This window comes from Sorex araneus, chromosome 5 (assembly GCF_027595985.1).
Source record: "Sorex araneus isolate mSorAra2 chromosome 5, mSorAra2.pri, whole genome shotgun sequence".
Taxonomy (NCBI): domain Eukaryota; kingdom Metazoa; phylum Chordata; class Mammalia; order Eulipotyphla; family Soricidae; genus Sorex; species Sorex araneus.
The window spans coordinates 192,531,670-192,551,034 of NC_073306.1; the positions used below are offsets into that span (position 1 = coordinate 192,531,670).

Here is a 19,365-nt window from a genome sequence, read left to right on the forward strand (position 1 = left end):
ACAATGAGTAGAAAGCAATTAGTTTCCAGATCTGGGAAGAGATTTCAAAGGGCTGGAATACATGCCTTGCATGCACAAGGCTCTGAACTCACTATCTGGTGTTGCCCCATCCGCAGCACCACCGGGCCCCAAAATACCACATCAGCCTCCTAGCTATCTAGTCTAGTGGGCCTGATTTTACAACTGTAGTAAGAGGGCCCTCCAAACATGTTTAAGTGCAACTGTCAAATATTTTTCTACATATCTGCATCTAGTAACATTAAGAAAGTCTAAATTATTTTGCAATGACCTTTCGCATTGACTTTCCTTTTACTAAAAAATGAATTCTATGCAGGATTATTGTAAAACAAGAGGTAACATTCAGTAGCACCAGAACTTCAAAAAATAGACACACTTATTTTTCACAAAAATACTTGTATTGTAGCAGCAATACCCTAGTTGTAAATGAAAAACACAGGGATCACTGTCGAGGGGCTTGGAATACCACATGGGCTGCCAGGGCTTGAGCCCAAGTCTGGCACGGGAAAGCATCTTACTCTCTGCACTGTCTCTCTGGCACCCCAGTTTTCACTGAAAAATATTTACTTAGAGAAGTGTGAGAGAGAGGAGTGTATCAGAGGAGAATGCGTTCAAGAAAGAACATAGCCCAGCAAAAAGCCTGAATTTAGACTCTTAGCTGCTGAATTACATCCCTGAGAAACCATAATTAATATCATTATTAATAGTATTATAAACAAAAGACTATTAGCTGTACATTGGGACATTTCATTTACATGATTTCATTAAACCACTGAATTTATTAAATTCATTAATAAGTAATATGGACTTATTAAATTGAGGCACTTATTTAATATTAAAGGGGTTGGCAGAGCAATAGTCATTGGGTAGGGCATTTGCCTTATACACAACTGACCCAAGCTCAATCCCTGGCACCAGATATAGTACTCTGGAATATGCCAGGAGCGATCCCTGAGCAAAGCCGGGAGTCAGCCATGACCAATGGCCAGTGTGGCCCCATAACAAAACAAACACAAATAAATAGAGGCGGGGTGAGGGGCTAAGGAGCCAAAGCACTCAGAAAGCCATGGTCAAGAACAGCTTCCAGCAGGGGATCAAGTACAAGGTTAGGATGCATGCAAGGTGCAGGACATATGCCCAACCTGGATTTAGTCACAATCTCCAACATGTGCAGGCCTCCTGAGCACCCTGGGCTGCAGCTCTGAAGCCCCTGAGAACTGACAGGCATGGCCCTGTGGACACCCCAGCACCCACAAGATGTAACACTGCATCATTAGGCCACGGGAATGAACCAGTCATATATCACAGGAAATGGCCCCTGGGTCCCAGAGTACCTGCGGGGAGGCTCCTCACCCTCCCCACCCACCCAGCACACAGTCTGTTAGCAGAGTATGCTCAAAAACATGACAAAAGAAATTCTGATGTAGTATCTTAACAGTTATCATGTAAAGTGAGATACACAGGAGTTGAGATCATCATCAGATTGACTATATTAAGGAAGATACCCAAGTACTAGAACTGCAATGCAAGGAATTATCAACGATTGCTCCCCAAAATTCAACCTAGTTTCAGAAAAGAAAGGAAGGGCTCTCCCAAGTCTCAAAAAGTGTCGCTTTGCTGATACTTTGATTTCAGACTTCTAGGTGAAATGAGACCATTTATTTTTATTTGTTTCAAGCAACTCAAGTTTTCCTCTTTTGCTATACCTGTCCAAGGAAATTAATACATATAACATTTACCAAGTTTTTATTACTTGCTTAGCTAAAGATTAGTGAATGGGCATATTAATCAGATCTCTCAGACAAAGAAATATCTTATAAGAGCAATGATTTATGAATTTTCATGTTATTAAAATATAATGAATGTAGCACACTGGAGGCTAAGTGTTTATTTGCTGAAAAATTTGAAGATGTATGTATGTGGGAACTTAAAATACCTGAAAGAACACACAAAACCAAACTAAAAATTTTATTTTCACTGTCACTGTCATCCCGTTGCTCATCGATTTGTTCAAGTGGGCACCAATAACATCTCTCATTGAGAGACTTTTTGGTACTGCAGCACAGAGGTTGGACGTTCACCTTTCACGTGGTCGACCCAAGTTTGATTCCTCCGCCCCTCTCGGAGAGCCCGGCAAGCTACTGAGAGTATCGAGCCCGCGCAGCAGAGCCTGGCAAGCTACCCGTGCATATTGGATATGCCAAAAATTTTATTTTAAAAACCAAAAATAATTACAAAGGAGAATATTCCAGCTGTACAAATGTAATGTGCTTATGCATCACATACACACAAATATATACACACAAATGTATCATATACACACATACACACATGTACATTTGAACTTTGCTTCATCTTTTTATCTGAGTAAAAAGAAGAATACTTTCCTCATTTAGGAGATTTTTGATGTTATAATAATTACCTAGAAGTGACAGAAAAAAAGTTTATTTTCATAAGAATTATTTCCCTTTTAGTATTTAGCCCAATGTAACTTTTTTATTACATAAAGGAGATTGAAAAACTTGTTTATTTGTAATAACATTTTGATTACATGAACCTACACAGCAGGCAGGTTTATAGCATCGAGCATTTCTCTTTACTTTTCTGAATTACTAGAAACGAACAGGGGGTCAGAGAAAGGAAGGGTGTTTGCCTTGTACGTGACCAACCTGAGTTCACTCTCCAGCACCCCATATGGTCCCTAGTTCCTCAGAGCCAAGACTAAGAGCCAGGTATATCCCCAAAACAAAAAAGAGAAAGAAAGAAAGAAAGAAAGAAAGAAAGAAAGAAAGAAAGAAAGAAAGAAAGAAAGAAAGAAAGAAAGAAAGAAAGAAAGAAAGAAAGAAAGAAAGAAAGAAAGAAAGAAAGAAAGAAAGAAAGAAAGAAAAAGAAAGAGAGAGAGAAAGAAAGAGAGAGAGAAAGAAAGAAAGAAAGAAAGAAAGAAAGAAAGAAAGAAAGAAAGAAAGAAAGAAAGAAAGAACGAAAGAAAGAAAGAAAGAAAGAAAAAGAAAGAAAAAGAAAGAAAGAAAGAAAGAAAGAAAGAAAGAAAGAAAGAAAGAAAGAAAGAAAGAAAGAAAGAGAGAGAAAGAGAGAACGAACATATACTTAAGATTAACTGTAGCGTTTATAAGAGTGCTGGCACAGACATGATTACTGACTTTTTCCATTAGAATGTACATAACCATTGTACTGTCTCTCCAAACCCCTATGTTTGATTTGTATATTGAACAATAAACAACTACTCATTTCATATAGTAACATCAATATATTTCCCAAAAAAGTGAAAAATATTTTAAATAGATGTACCAAATTTGTGTCAAATCACACTTTTTGTATCTCAATGGTATGGTCTATTTTCATGGTACACATGTGCAGTACATAAATATTAAATCTGTGTAAAAGACAATACTTTTAAGTAAGTATTCTTACCTGAAGGAACATAAAATGAATCCCCCGTTGTTATTATATAAGGTGTTTCGTGTAAGGTACATAAAAGGTCACCAAAGTTAACATAAAAAACCTAAAAAATTAAAAATTAAAATCTTATTTAAAATTGAAGCACCATAACTACACCAAAAAGAACCTTAAGGGAAATGCAAAATGTGTAGGCTCTAATCTCCAGTCTCGGATTACAGCAAGATTGAGCCAATCTAATCTTATGTGATTTGAAAATGGAGAATTTCTACTACTGAAAAGAGAAATAATGACAAACTGAAAACAGAAATTCGAGGCAACAAGAACTTCCACCTTCGCTGACACGACAGAGGACTAAGAAGCAAGCAAGGTAGCATGTCTAGAGGCTGTGATGAAGTAAGAACCTCAGTTCTTTACTAGCATGTGGAACTGAACTCTGCCAATCCACTGAAGGAACAGGAAAGCAGATTCATCCTAGGGGTCTCGGAGAAACACAGACCTGCCGACATGTTAATTACAGCCCTGTGTTATTTCACCAGCTTCTAACTAACCTTGCCAATGACACTGACAATGCTGGTGATGCTTCCGTCACAAAATCTAAGGTGATTCATTAGATTAGCAACAGAAAACAAATACAGAAAGAAACATCTTTCATTGTAAATCTTGAATGGTGTTGCCACACTAAAATAAGTAGGTCTCCTGGGTGGCTTGTGAATTATGCTGCGATTCTTCATTTGGGTTGACACCAACTACAGTTTACCTCTCAGAGTACCGAAGGAAGTGGGGCATGAGGAAATAGACTCAAGAAAAAAGTGACTGCTTCCCCGCTCAACTCATCTGTCATGACGGAAATACGCCCGAGAGGGCTTGAGCAGGTGAAGTCTGCCTTGTGGACACCCGCACTCACCAGCTCCCCTGGCCAGTTGTCAGACTGCACTCTCAGTCCATTGATCTAAGTAGACTGAAAAGCAAACCCCATCCCCCAGGTCTGGGGGGAAGATGTGGGTCCAGGCGGGAGTGAAACACTGCTCCTTGCAGAAACAGTACAGACAGTTCTAACCTCTGCACAGGCTTTCTGTGTGTTCCAAGTGTTGCAGGTGCATCACCTTCGCTTGCAGAAAAGCATTTCAGGTGAGGATTAGTGAAGGCAATTTGGTAGGGAGGTAAGTGGGGAGAGGGGTGAAGGGAAAGGAAAGGAGAGAGGAGATGCTCAAGAAAACATGAGAGGGGCCAGAGCAATAGCACAGAGGGTTGGGCACTTGCTTGCACGCAGCTGGCGTGGGTTAAATTCCCAGCAACCCAGGCCTGAATGACAGAAAAGTGGGTAGGACAATTTGCCTTGTAAGAGGCCAACCTGGGTTCAATCCCTGGCATCCCATATGGTTCCCCGAGCACCACCAGGAGTAATCCCTGAGTGCAGAGCCAGGAGTAACCCTTGAGCAACACCAGGTGTGACCCCAAAAAGCCAAAACATAAATAAATAAATTCCCAGCATCCCAAATGGTCCCCCAAACACTGCAGGAGTGATCCCTGAATGTGTACCATGAATAAGTCTGAGCACTGCTGGGTATGGCCCCCAAACAAACAAAAATGTCCAAAGTGAGAAAATGAAAAAAGAATAAAAGAAAGCGCAGTTTCTCCAGAGAAGAGAAAGCCAGTGTATTACACCTCAGGCAGAGATGCAGTGGATCTCTAAGATTCTGCCTGGACTCTTCCAGGACAGAGAAAGCATGCAGTCAGCACAGCTTCTAAAGGTGGTTTCGAAGGCTCTTCCCAAACTACCTCACCTGGGCATCTGTTGCTGTGGCCAAGGGGAAGAGGCTTGGACTCTCTCTCCCCTCTTTCACTGAAGTACTGTCATCTGCGATAATGTTAATGATAGTTTCCTGCATGCTCTTGATGGTATTTTCCATTTCTTAACCTGACTTTTTATTCTCAGAGTTTCTTTTCTGAGACAGTCCCTGCTGGTCCGTGAGGTCTGGTACGTGCATTCTGGCCAAATGCAAGGCAAACGCCCTACCCACTGTGCTATCTATCGCTCCAGCCCCACCACTAACTTTTTTAAAGCTATACACTAATTTTTGAACTCAAAAAAAAAAGAGAACAATGACTATGGGAGGGGGTAATTATGATGGGATAAGGCAAGCAAGTATCCATAGTTAAAAAAACAAATCTTCGACTGAAGAGGCAACTCTGATGAGGAAAGCACATGTCCTTGGGGCTAGTAACTCAGGAACTTCTTTAAGCCACACATAGGTATTATCAGCTCCCCCAAATCTATTAATCTGGATCCCTCCCTGTCTGTCTGCCTGCAACAATGGCTTATGAAATTTCAGAATCACTGTTAACAATATCACTTAACTATCTTAATCTTCCTCAACTTACCTTGGGGTTATGCCTCAATAAACTCATTGTAATTAAAAAAAACTGCAAGTCAAAAATTGCAGTAGTTAGTATCTACTGAAGAGTTTACTGCTTTCACATCTTGGTAAAGTAGAAATATTCCTGGTTTCACTATCAAGTTTGGAAGCATCTATACTTTTAAAAGTTAGGTTTTGGGGCTAGAGAGATAGCACAGCGGGTAAGGCATTTGCCTTGCACGCTGCCGACCTGGATTCGATTCCCAGCATCCTATATGGTCCCCCGAGCACCGCCAGGGGTAATTCCTGAGTGCAGAGCCAGGAGTAACCCCTGCGCATCACCGGGTGTGACTCAAAAAGCAAAAAAATTGCATTCAAATTTCTATTGCACCCAAATTTCTATCGAATGAACTTTTTTGATAGCAGGGACTAAATGCAGGGTATCACACATGCAAAATATTATGTTCTATCATTGGTCCCCATAAATATATGCACATGTTTATGTATATATAACATGTTTAAAATAAAAAGACTGGTTTGGGGGCCACACCCAGGAGTGCTCAGGGCTTACTCTATTTTTTTTCTTTTTGGGTCACACCCAGCAATGCACAGGGGTTACTCCTGGCTCATGCACTCAGGAATTACTCCTGCTAGCGATGCTCAGGGGACCATATGCGATACTAGGAATCAAACCCGAGTCGGCCATGTGCAAGGCAAATGCCTTATCCACTGTGCTATCACTCCAGCCTCAGGGCTTACTCTAGACACTGTTTAGGGATCACTTCTAACAGTCTTCAGGGAACCAAATGTGGTGCTGGGGATCAAACCCAGGTGAGCAGCATTCTGATATCTCTCAGGCCAACCATACACCTATTTCTACAAGGTCTGTTTAAATTAGGAGGTAAATAAGAGCCACACATTGTGACTACTTGATCTAGCTCTTAAACCACTCAAGCTACAGTAATGGTTCTCAATGTGGGAGTGATTCTGCCACTAGAGGACAACTCACGATGTTTGGGAACAAATGTGACTCTCACAACGGAAAATGTTCCTAGAATTTAGTGGGTAAAGAATTTAGTGCTTTTAAACATCCTATATACAATGGTCAGATTTCTTAAAACAAAGTTTGTTAATCCAACATGTCAACAGTGCCATGGTTGAGAAACTCTCATACATAAGTTTCATCTTTTCTTTTTCTTTTTTATTCCTTGGTTTCATCTTTTCTTTTTATTCCTTGACGCCTATTAAAGAAATCAAGTTGCAAAATTTTTTAAAATGTATGCACACCTGGATTTTTCTGATTATAAACATGTCATTTGAAATATCTGTTGTGTTTTAATTTCTGTAAATTGGTAGGTAGTTTTATAAACTGGCTGGTAGACTTATCTATGAACTTGATCAAATTCAGAGGTTTGTTCATAAAAAGGTGGCAGAAACAAGGCTATTTCATAATGAATGGTGTAATTTTCCCTAAGACATAGTAGTGTCTAATATGTTCTCTTTAGACATTAATAGACATTGATGCTCAATGTCTAGTTCAAGTTTATCAGCAGCCACAAAACAATTCATTCTTTTTCACTTATTAACTGGACTATTTCTAATAACTTCTGATTACTTAATAGTACAGTTTATGAGGTAAAATATTAAAAATATTTATTTACCTTTATAAAATGTATTAGAATCCTCTAACCATGATAGATTAGTGTTTCTATTTTTAGCAGCCTCACAAATTCTTTGATTTAGCTCTAACTTATATATTTAACAATCTGTTCAAATTCTTATTGAATGTCAAGTTTCCCAATTTTTCAATTTTAAAATTAAACAAATTTCAAAACGTTTAAATGTGAATTCTAGTTATACTGAAATAGTAATATATTATATTTACTCTCATATATTGCCTCAATTTCCTCAATTTTTTTCTTGCCTCAATTTCCTTGCCTCTCAATGTTAATATCAACTCGAATCATAATTCCCCTTCATTTGGGGTTAAGTTTATTTTAACTTTGTTAGCAAAAGTAGTTGTTTTGAATTGGATACTTCAGAAATTCATGATTTTGTAGATTCTGGAATGTTATTTACTAAAATAGCATAAAATTTTTAAATGTTGGCTATTATATTATGGTGATCTTTTAATTTCCATTCCCAGCAGTGCTCAGAGCTCACTCTTGACACTCCGGAAACACTCTTGGCCATGTTCAGGGACCACATGGGTTACCAGGGATCAAACCAAGGCTGGCCACATTCAAGTCAAGTGCCTTAACCTCTATTACTATTACTCTGACACCATTGGTTTGCAAATTTAAAATGAAAAGCATGAGATATGTGAGGCAAGAAAAGTTCTAAGAACTGTGACAAAAAATTATACTTGTATTAGACACATGTTGCAGGGATGATTTTACAATTAGAGCTGGGGCACAGGGGAATATACATAGCTCTATCTTTAATATTACATGTAGATGTAACTACTGTTTAATTTCATGACTGGAAAAGTGAGATTTAGACGTAATCTATAATCCTCACTATTTTTTAATTTCTAATGATATACTTGCAAACAGGTTTTTTTACCTCTTGTGTTTTAGGCCACATCCGAAAACCAAGGGGGGACACTGAGAACGACTGCTCTGGGCTGTGTATGCTGCCCCGAACTCCTCTGGTGCAAAGTAAGGCTCTGGAGCTTTGAGCTACCTCCCCAGTCTCTACATTTTTATGGGTTTTTTTTTTTAAGTCCACTTCTTATACTTCAAAATATCAAGCATACATTGCAAAACAGGTAGTTTGATTGGCTCTATACATATTCATCAACAACTGCAATGATAAGTTATAATTTCAGACAAAGGAACATTTCTAATGCTTTGCCAACTCCAAGAAATCAAACTTATACAACTGCAAAAGATAAATTTATGGGGAAATAAACTTACCAATATATCTGAGCCAACATGCTGCTTCCCCTTTTCTTGATTTGGTCCTAATACCAATTTTCCAGTGGAAAAAAAAGGTGTGTCCAGCGTTTTATATACTTTCAAGTCACCATGTTGAACCAAAAACTGATAAGAATCTCGTTGCCTTATAAGATCTAAGGAAAAATACAGAGAAAAACCAGCAATGTCATTGCTCAATGATGTAACATGTACACACAGCAATTTCTAGAAAACAATAAAAAGAACATAGAAAGACAGAAGTAATTAGGAAAATACATGCTGGTTAGTTACTCAGGCTGGTGTGTTAAAGGTTAAGATCCACCTAGACAGAGGCTCTTCGAGCTAGATTCCCAAGGTCTCTGACGAAAACATTTGGGAAAAAGGTATCCTGTGAGAGCCCTTTTACAGATAAGTCAATTCTCAGTGCGCACAGTTCCACTTGACTTTGCAAACAACACTGCACTCTTAGTTGCATTTCTGGCCCACCTTTAAGCCAGTCAGGAAAAACCCTTGCTAGAAGAAACTGAATTCCTCTTCAATACTTCTTAATATTCCCTTATGATTTTCTTTTTTCTATCTGAACTAATCCATAAAGCCATATAAACCTGCTTCCCCTTTCCCTAGAGGCCAGTCTACTATGATCTTACATAGTCTTCTCTGTCTATGCAGAAATAACTGTAACTCCCTATTTCCATGCTCTTTGTCAATATTTACCAGTTTTATCTCATATTTGATTGATCAGTCATGGAAACTCCTAACTGTTCCAACAACTGACTCTAGAACAAGATGCCAGAGGTCAAATACTATCTCTTAAAAGCTGTGTGATCTAAGGTAAAAATTATTCTTTCTATGCCTCCATTTTTTTCTATAAAATGAAAAACTAACATTGACTTATGTCATGAGTTGCGAACATCAGATGACTTAAAAGCATTTGAAATTATTTAAAACATTTTAAATAATGGCAATAACATTATACAAGTTTCAGTATAAACCAAGATAATGGTAATGCTATTATTTCTATTATAGCCCAGACAGAAAACAAAATTAGTGAAAAAACAACAAAGAATTCTATCTTTAAATTAAATAGCTTGCTACTGAACAACCAGTGGCTTAGAGAAGAAATCAAAGAGGAAATCAAAAGATTCCTGGAAACAAATGAGAATGAAGACAGGAGCTACCAGAACTGCGGGACACAGCAGAAGCAGTGTTAAGAGGAAACTTTATAACTCTACAGGCATTCATCAGGAAGGAAGAGCAAACCCACTTTAAACAACCTAATTTCACTGCTAAATGAGCAAAAAAAAGGAGCCCAAACGAGGCGGGAGGAAGGAAATAACAAACTTAGAGCAGAAATAAATGAGCTGAAATCCCAAAAAACAACCCGAAAGATCAACAGAACCAAGAACTAGTTCTCTAAGAAAATAAACAAGATCAATAAACCACTAACAAGACTCACAAAAAGAGAGAGAACTCTTATTAGAAATGAAAGAGAGGACATCACAACAGAAACCATAGAAATTCAAAGGATCATCAGAAATTATTTTGAGAAACTATGTTACAAAACAAGAAAACCTCAAGAAATGACAAATTCCTAAATTCCTATAACCTCCCAAGGCTGAACCAAGATTTGGAGTAACTGAACAGAACTATCACTATCGAGGAAATTGAAAGATAATCAAAAATCTCCTCCAAACCAAAAGCCCTGGCCCAAATGGATTCACTAGTGAATTCTTCCAAACCTTTATAAAGGACCTACTGCCAATCCTTTTCAATTGTTTCCAGAAAATTTAAGAAACAGAAACATTCCCAATTAGGCAAATATTACCCTGATACCAAAAGCAGAGACATCACAAAAAAAAAAAAAAAAAAAAAAAAAAAGAATTACAGGTCGATATCCCTAATAAACACAGATGCAAAGATCTGTGTCAACCAAATACTAGTAAATAGAATCCAATGACTCGTCAAAAAAGATCATACGATATATCAAGCAGGATTCATTCCAGGAATGCAAGAATGATTTACCATTTGCAAGTCCATCAACATACTACGTAACATTAATGAAGAAAAAATTTAAACCATATGATTATATCAATAGATGCAGAGAAAGCATTTGACAAGACCCAGCACCCCTTCATGATAAAAACTCAACAAAATGGGAGTTGAAGGAACTTTTTTCAATATAGTCAAAGCCATCTACCACAAGTCCACAGCAAGAATTATCCTAAATGGGGAAAAACTAAAGCCCTTCATCTAAGATCAGGCACAAGACAAGGTGGCCTGCTATTACCACTTCTATTCAATATGGTACTGGAAATATTTGCCATAGCAGTTAGACAAAAAAAAAAAGATATCAAGGGCATCCTGATAGGAAAGGTAGAACTATTTGCAGATGACATGATTCTATAATTAGAAAACCTTAAAGACTCTACAAGAAAGCTCCTAGAAACAGTAGGTTTGTATATAGTAATATGGCATATATAGTAATATGGCATACAAAATCAATACCTAAAAGATCATGGGTTTCTGATATATACAAACAATGAGGAAGAAATATTAAAACAAAATTCCATTGTTGGAAAATTTTATGACTGAAACCCAATCATAAACAACATTGTAACTGTGAAGATCACTGTGATTCAATGAAAAAAAATTTAAGAGAAAAGAAATTAAAAAAAAAAGTTCAAAAGTGTGCCTCAGAATATCAAGTATCTCAAGAATCAGATTAATTTCAGAGATGAAGGGCCTGTGTAAAGAAAACTATAAAACACTACTTCAAGAAATAAAAAGAGGCCAAGAGGAAATGGAGACACATCCCCTGCTCATAGATCAGGAGGATACGATCAAAATGGCAATACTCCCAAAAGTATGGCACAGATTTAATGTAGTGCCTATAAGGCTATCCGTAATATTTTTCAAAGAAACAGATAAAAACTACTAAAATTCATCACTGCATCACTGTCTCCTGTTGACCATCGATTTGCTCGAGTGGGCCCAGTAGTGTCTCCATTCATCCTAGCCCTGAGATTTTAGCAGCCTCTTTACTCATCCTTCGCAATGGTGCCACATTAGAGGCTCTTCAGGGTCAGGGGAATGAGACCTATCATTGTTACTGTATTTGGCATATAAACACACCACAGGGAGCTTGCCAGGCTCTTCCTCCTGCAGGCAGTAAACTCTCAGCAGCTTGCCAGGTTCTCCAAGAGGGAGAACCAGGCTATCAGATGTCAGGATTCCGGGAGCTTGGTTTTATAGTTTCTGAATGTTGGCCATTGATGGGATTACATGGCGCTGGGGGCAGTGAAATTCATATAGAATAATAAACCCCCACGAATAGTAAAGCAATTCTTGGGGAAAAGAAGATGGGAGGCATCACCTTTCTCAACTTCAAAATATATATTTTTTTTAAACTTGACCTTTTTTTTTTAATCACAAAGGCAGTGATGTTATATGGTCAAACACTAATAATATAAATGAAATACTGGAGGTTAAAATATCCAGACATAATCTTTTTATGACCCCCCCCTCAGACCATCTTTGTACATTTGCAGAGGTTCATGGTATGATCTCCACAATAAGACCGGGTTCCAACTTCATCCCTTCAATTTTTTTTTTTTAGTTTCTTTTATTTTTTAATTTTATTTTATTATTTTTTAAATAAATTTATTTATTTTTAATTAATGAATCACCATGAGGGTACAGTTACGGATTTATACACATCTGTGCTTATGCTTCCCCCATACAAAGTTCGGGAACCCATCCCTTCACCAGTGCCCATACTCCACCACCAGTAAACCCAGCATCCCTCCCATCCTCCCCAATCCCATCTCCCCCCACCCCACCCTGTCACTGTGGCAGGGCATTCCCTTCTGTTCTCTCCCTCTAATTAGCTATTGTGGTTTGCAATAAAGGTGTTGAGTGGCCACTGTGCTCAGTCTCTAGCCCTCATTCAGCCCGCAACTCCCTTCTCCCACATGGCCTTCGACTACATTATAGTTGGTGATCCCTTCTCTGAGTTGCCCTTTCCCCAGAATGTGAGGCCAGCCTCCTAGCCATGGAGTCAACCTCTTGGTAGTTGTTTCTACAATTCTTGGGTGTTAGTCTCCCACTCTGTTATTCTATATGTCATAGATGAGTGCAATCTTTCTATGTCTGTCTCTCTCTTTCTGACTCATTTCACTTAGCATGAAACTTTTCATGCCGATCCACTTAAATAAAAAATTTGTGACCTCCTTTTTTCTAACAGCTGCATAGTATTCCACTGTATAGATGTACCAAAGTTTCCTCAACCAGTCATCCGTTCTAGGGCATTCGGGTTTTTTCCAGATTCTGGTTATTGTAAACAGTGCTGCGATGAACATACATGTGCATATGCCATTTCAATTATACTTTTTTGCCTCTCTGGGATATATTCCCAGCAGTGGTATTGCTGGGTCAAATGGGAGCTCAATTTCTAATTTTTTGAGAATCGTCCAAATTGTTTTCCAGAAGGGCTGAACCAGTCGGCATTCCCACCAGCAGTGTAGAAGGGTCCCTTTCTCGCCACATCCTCTCCAACAGCGGTTGCTTTTGTTCTTTTGGATGTGCGCTAGTCTCTGTGGTGTGAGGTGGTATCTCAAAGTTGTTTTGATCTGCATCTCTCTGATGATTAGTGATGTAGAGCACTTTTTCATGTGCCTTTTGGCCATTCGTATTTCTTCTTTGGTAAAGTTTCTGTTCATTTCTTCGCCCCATTTTTTGATGCGGTTGGATGTTTTCTTCTTGTAGAGTTCAACCAGTGCTTTATATACCATTGATATCAACCCCTTATCTGATGGGTATTGTGTAAATATCCTTTCCCATTCTGTGGATAGTCTTTGGATTCTGGTCACTGTATCTTTTGCGGTGCAGAAGCTTTTTAGTCTAATGTAGTCCCATTTGTTGATCTCTGTTTTTACTAGATTGCTTAGTTCTGTGTCACCTTTGAAGATACCTTTATCTTCAATATCGTGGTAGCAAGTAAAACAGCATGGTATTAGAATAAAGACAGACCCAGGGCTGGAGTGATAGCACAGCAGGTTTGCCTTGCAAGCGGCCAACCCGGGTTCGATTCCCAACATCCCATATGGTCCCCTGAGCACCGCCAGGAATAATCCCTGAGTGCAGAGCCAGGAGTAACCCCTGTGCAGAGCCAGGTGTGACCCAAAAAGAAACAAACAAATAAATAAATAAAGACCCATAGACCAGAATAGAGGGGAATATCCTGACAGACTCTCAAATACATGGCCACTTTATCTTTGATAAAGGATCAAGAATGTGAAGTAGAGCAAGGAAAGCCTCTTCAATAAGTGCTGCTGGTAGGGCTGGAGTGATAGCACAGAAGGTAGGGTGTTTGCCTTGCATGTGGCCAACCCAGGCTTGATTCCCAGCATCCCATATGGTCCCTTGAGCACCGCCAGGAGTAATTCCTGAGTGCATGAGCCAGGAGTAACCCCTGTGCATTGCCAGGTGTGACCCAAAAACAAAAACAAAAACAAACAAACAACAAAAAAAGAGCTGCTGGGAAAACTCAACTACATGAAAATAAATTAAATAAATAAATAAATAAATAAATAAATTTAGACCTCTCTCTAACGCCAGGCAAAAAAGTCAGATCAAAATGGATTAAAAACCTCAATATCAGACCTGAATCCATAAAGTACAGGGAGGAAAAGATAGGCAAATCCCTACCTGATATTGAAGTTAAAGGAATCTTTAAAGATGAAACACCATTGACCAAGTAAGTGGAAGCAAAGATAAATTAATGAGACTACAATGAACTAAGACACTTCTGCACTTCAAAAGAAACGTCAAAAGACATGTCAAAAAACAGACAGCCCACAGAATGGGAAACATTATTTAAAATTAATTAATTATGGGGGCTGGAGAGATAGCACAGCGGGTAGGGCGTTTGCCTTGCACGCGGCCGACCTGGGTTCAAATCCCAGCATCCCATATGGTCCCCTGAGCACAGCCAGGGGTGATTCCTGAGTGCAGAGCCAGAGGTAACCCCTGTGCGTTGCCAGGTGTGACCCAAAAAGCAAAAAAATAAAATAAAATAAAATAAAATAAATATAAAATTAATTAAATTAATTAATTAAAAATACCCATCAGATAAGGGGTTAATATACAAGATCTATAAGGCACTGGTAGAACTTTACAACTAAAATACATCCAACCTTATCAAAAACTAGAGAGAAGAAATGAACAGAAACTTTCTTAAAAAAACTCAAATGGCCAAAATGCACAACAAAAAATGTTCTACATCACTAATCATCAGGGAGATGCAAATCAAAACAACACTGACATATTATTTCACACCACAGAGACTGGCACACATCCAAAAGAACAACCACCAGTGCTGGCATGGAAGCTGGGAGAATAGGACTCTCATTCATTGATAGTGGAAATGCCGACTGGTCCAGTCATTTTGCAAAACAGTATGGGTAGTCCTCAAAAATACTAGAAATTGAGTTCCCATAGGACCAACAACACCACTTCTGGGAATATACCCTAGGGGTTCAAAATCACACAGTAGAAATGCCATCTGTACTTCTATGTTCATTATAGCACTATTCACAATAGCCAAAATCTGGAAACAACCCAAGTGCCCAAGAGCAGAGGACTAGATAAAGAAACTATGGTACTATGACCCAGCAATACAACTTCTAAGAACATATCCCAGAGGTGCAAAAAAGCATAGTAGAAATACAGTAGAACATACAGATATCTGCACCTGTATGTTCACTGCAGCACTGTTCACAATAGCCAGAATCTGGAAACAACCTGAATGCCCAAGAACAGACAACGGGTTGAAGAAACTTTGGTACATCTACATACTGCAGCTGTTAGGAAAGGTAAAGTCATGAAATTTGCTTGTAAGTGGATGGTCAAGGAGAGTATCTTGCTAAGTAAAATAAGTCAGAAAGAGAGGGACAGACATAGAATGACTGCACTTATTTGTGGAATATAAAATAACATAATATCAGACTAATACCCAAGAACAGTAGAGACAAGGGTTAGGAAGATTGCTTCACAGTTGGAAGCCTGCCTCATGAGCTGAGCTGGGGGAGAAGGCAGCTGAGACAGAGAAGGGATCATGAAGTCAACAGTGGTTAGAGGGATCACTCGGGATGGGTGATGGGTGCTGAAAGTGGATAAAGGACCAAACATGATGACCTCTCAGTATCTGTATAACAAACCATAATGCCAAAAAGTAGAGAGTAAGAAGAAAATTGTGTGCCGTAGAGGCAAGGGGCAGGATGGGGTAGGGGTGGCAGGAGGGATACTGGGGACATTGGTGGTGGAAAATATACACTGGTGGAGAAATGGGTGTTCAATCACTGTATGACTAAAACTCAATCATGAAAGCTGTGTAACTAATTTAAAATTTTTAATTTTTAAAAAAAAATTTTTAAGAAACTATGGTATATCTATACAATGGAATATGGCACCGCTGTTAGGAAAAAATGAAGTGATGAAATTCACTTAAAAATGGATGGATTTGGGGGGCTGGAGCAATAGCACAGCAGGTAGGGCATTTGCCTTGCACGCGGTCGACCCGGGTTCGATTCCCAGCATCCCACATGGTCCTCTGAGCATCGCCAGGATTAACTCCTGAGTGCAGAGCCAGGATTAACCCCTGTGCAAGGCCAGGTGTGATCCAAAAAGAAAAAAAAAAGGATGGATTTGGATGCTAAGTGAAACGAGTCTGAAGGAGAGGGACAGACAGAATGACTGCACTCATTTGTGGGATATAACAAAACACAGTATGAGGCCAATACCCAAGAACAGTAAAAACACAGATCAGGATGATTAGTCCACAGTTGGAAGCGTGCCTCAGGTGCTGAGGGAGAAGGCAGTTGGGATAGAAAAGGAGCCCCGATGGCAATAATAGTTGGAAATGATCGCTCTGGATAAGAACTGTGTGCTGAAAGCAGGTAAAGGGACAAACATGTTAACTTCTCAGTATCTGTATGGCAAACCATAATGCCCAAAATGGAAGGGGAAAGAGGAAAGGGGAGGGGAAGAGAGGGGAGGGGAGGGAGGACAGAGGGAGGACAGAGCAGGGCAGGGGAGGGGAGGGGAAATACCTGCCATAGAGACAGGCCGGGGGTGAGGAGAGGGAAACTGGGCTCATTTGGGTTCACTGGTGGTGGGAAATATGCATTGTGGAGGGATGGGTGTTGGAACATTCTATGAGTGAAACCAGATAATGAACAGTATTGTAACTGTGTATCTTAAGGTAAGTCAATAAATAAATAAACAAGTAAAATCTAGAAAGGGGCAAAAAAAAGAATTCTATCTTAAAGTAGTTATGTTAAACTACAAACATTATCATCATGCCAATAGATTCTTTTGTGTGTGCTGGTTTATTAAGTAAAAAGACTTTTTTTAACCAGGTAAAGACTCTTACTAACCAAAGTTCTAATTGTTGTTCTCAACCCTTATATCAGAATTTCCCTTTTACTTATAAGTATTTCCAGACCATAGTTAAACATTCTAACAGCAGCATCAGCCTACTTTACCAGAATTTGGGAATAATATGATTCATTCATTATAGAAAACAAAATATAGACTCAAGAAACAGACAAAAAAATTGAACTCCTGACAAAACTCCTCTAACCCAGGACAGAATAGCAATTTTTTAAGTTAAAATACTACACTAAATAAAGTTCTGTACTTCTACCTCTGCTGCCAAATAATCTGAATTTGGAAATAATTTAGCTACTTTAAGTTTCTAAACAAACCTATTTCACAGCCAAAATTTAAGTGGGAATGTTTCATCAAATCTGTGGCTTGATTTATGAAAAATACTTTCCTGCTGACTTATAGGTTCTTAACAGCTGTTAAAACATTTAAGTATTTCTGATGTGTGAGTAAACAGCTAAGTGGCTCCTGCTCATCCCCATGATATGACAGCCTATCCGAGGGGACTTCCAATGGCTTCCCAGACACTGAATGTTGGATGCAGAATAAATACAACTGGAGCCTTCAAAGAAGGGATGAATATCTTGGTCAAGTCTAGTATTTTTTGGGCTACTGATCTCTAGCTAGACACCCCCATAGTTTTCATATTAGGTACCATACTTGGCATGCTCCATCAGAAGACTGTTGAAGTCTTGTCCATGAGTCCTGCCTTGGTCTCATAGTAAGAGCACATGTTTACTAACTTGCTAGAACTGCCCCATAAGCAATCTCTTTTGAAAGAAGGGCTAAACTCTAGTATGACAGACAACATTTGTGACTTGTGTTGGAAGGATAAATGCATAGAGCTCTATCTCCTGGAGGTTATTTGCTATCTCTGCTCCCTAGGAGTAGTTGGATATAGACCAAGTGTTTATCGTAATAAGGACTCTCTACTGGACTCAGTCTCCGAAAGAAGTAGAAGGATAAAAGAAAGGAGGTAGACCCCGTGATCAAGTCGGCAGTCTGTCCTTACTATGAACCCCTGATCTTACCCAAGAGTATACTCTCTTTGGTTTCTGGGTCCTTTATCACAGTCGGCTGCAAAGGATCTCCTAGCTGTATTGTCAAATTTCTGATTAATTCTTGCACTGCAAAAGAAGTATCATTGAAATACAACATAAAATTCTTTTAAATTTAAATATTCTCAAAATGAAATATATTTATGAATAAATTACAAGTAATGGTAAATAGAGGTATAGTAATCTCTTATAAATGTTCACTGATAAAAATTCAAAACTCCCAATTTAAATATAGAAGCAAATATTGTAAAGTTTTTACTTTCTACGTTTTTTTTTGTTTGTTTGTTTGTTTGTTTTTTTGCTTTTTGGGTCACACCCAGCGATGCTCAGGGGTTACTCCTGGCTTTGCACTCAGGAATTGCTCCTGGCAGTGCTTGGGGGACCATATGGGATGCCGGGGATCAAACCTAGGTTGGCCGCGTGCAAGACAAACACCCTACCCATTGTGCTATCGCTCTGGCCCCACTTTCTACATGTTTATGATAACATAATTTGAACTTAAGTCATCAAAAATTTAAACATTTTGATATGCTCTAAAAGAAAATATTGGGTATTCTTTTAGAAAATACATAATATACGTTACAATATACTTTAGGAAAAAAATCCTTATCATGTCCATTTTCACCAGTTAGGTCATGAAAAACACAAATTTATTCAGGTAAATGTAAATGGGGAAATGTTTTATATAAGGTGATTAGTAACTTTTAAAAATAAAGAATAGTATTGGTTTACTTCCAAATGTGGAGAAAAAATTAGTATACTCTGAAAAATGAATTTACCCTATAGTATTATGTTTGAAGTTTTTAGTGGTAAATTCAAAATTTGCAAAGATTATACTTCTCAAAGCGCTGGTATTTAAAACAAAATCTAGAAGCTATTTTCAGGAGTAAGTTCATACTTCTTTCATCGTCATCAAGACAGATCCTTTTCCTATTATCTTTTTTGTTGACTTTTCCTGCGTTTTCTTTCGCCTTCCTTTTAGATGGTACTGCATCTGGGGACAGTATTCCACCAACCACAAATCCTCCTGAAATTTAACAATGAAAAAGGCAAAGTATCATATTTGGGAAAGTAAAAAGGTTAGAACAAAACTCTTTAAAATTTCCTCTCAAAGTACACTGAGCTAGTCAAAAAGCAGAACTATTAACTGAT

General features: G+C 38.5%; 1 protein-coding gene across 1 annotated transcript in view; it reads right to left on the minus strand.

Moving 5' to 3' along the window:
• Positions 1 to 2,284: 2,284 nt before the first annotated feature.
• Positions 2,285 to 19,365, minus strand: part of CENPC (centromere protein C) — a 48,766-nt gene continuing 31,685 nt past the window's right edge. The window contains exons 16-20 of the mRNA XM_012935419.2: positions 19,112 to 19,240; positions 18,187 to 18,282; positions 8,711 to 8,865; positions 3,448 to 3,538; positions 2,285 to 2,440 (exon numbers count right to left, since the gene is read on the minus strand). Of these exons, the coding sequence (XP_012790873.2) occupies positions 2,370 to 2,440; positions 3,448 to 3,538; positions 8,711 to 8,865; positions 18,187 to 18,282; positions 19,112 to 19,240 (542 nt within the window). The 3' untranslated portion in view covers positions 2,285 to 2,369. The remainder of the gene's footprint in view (positions 2,441 to 3,447; positions 3,539 to 8,710; positions 8,866 to 18,186; positions 18,283 to 19,111; positions 19,241 to 19,365) is intronic.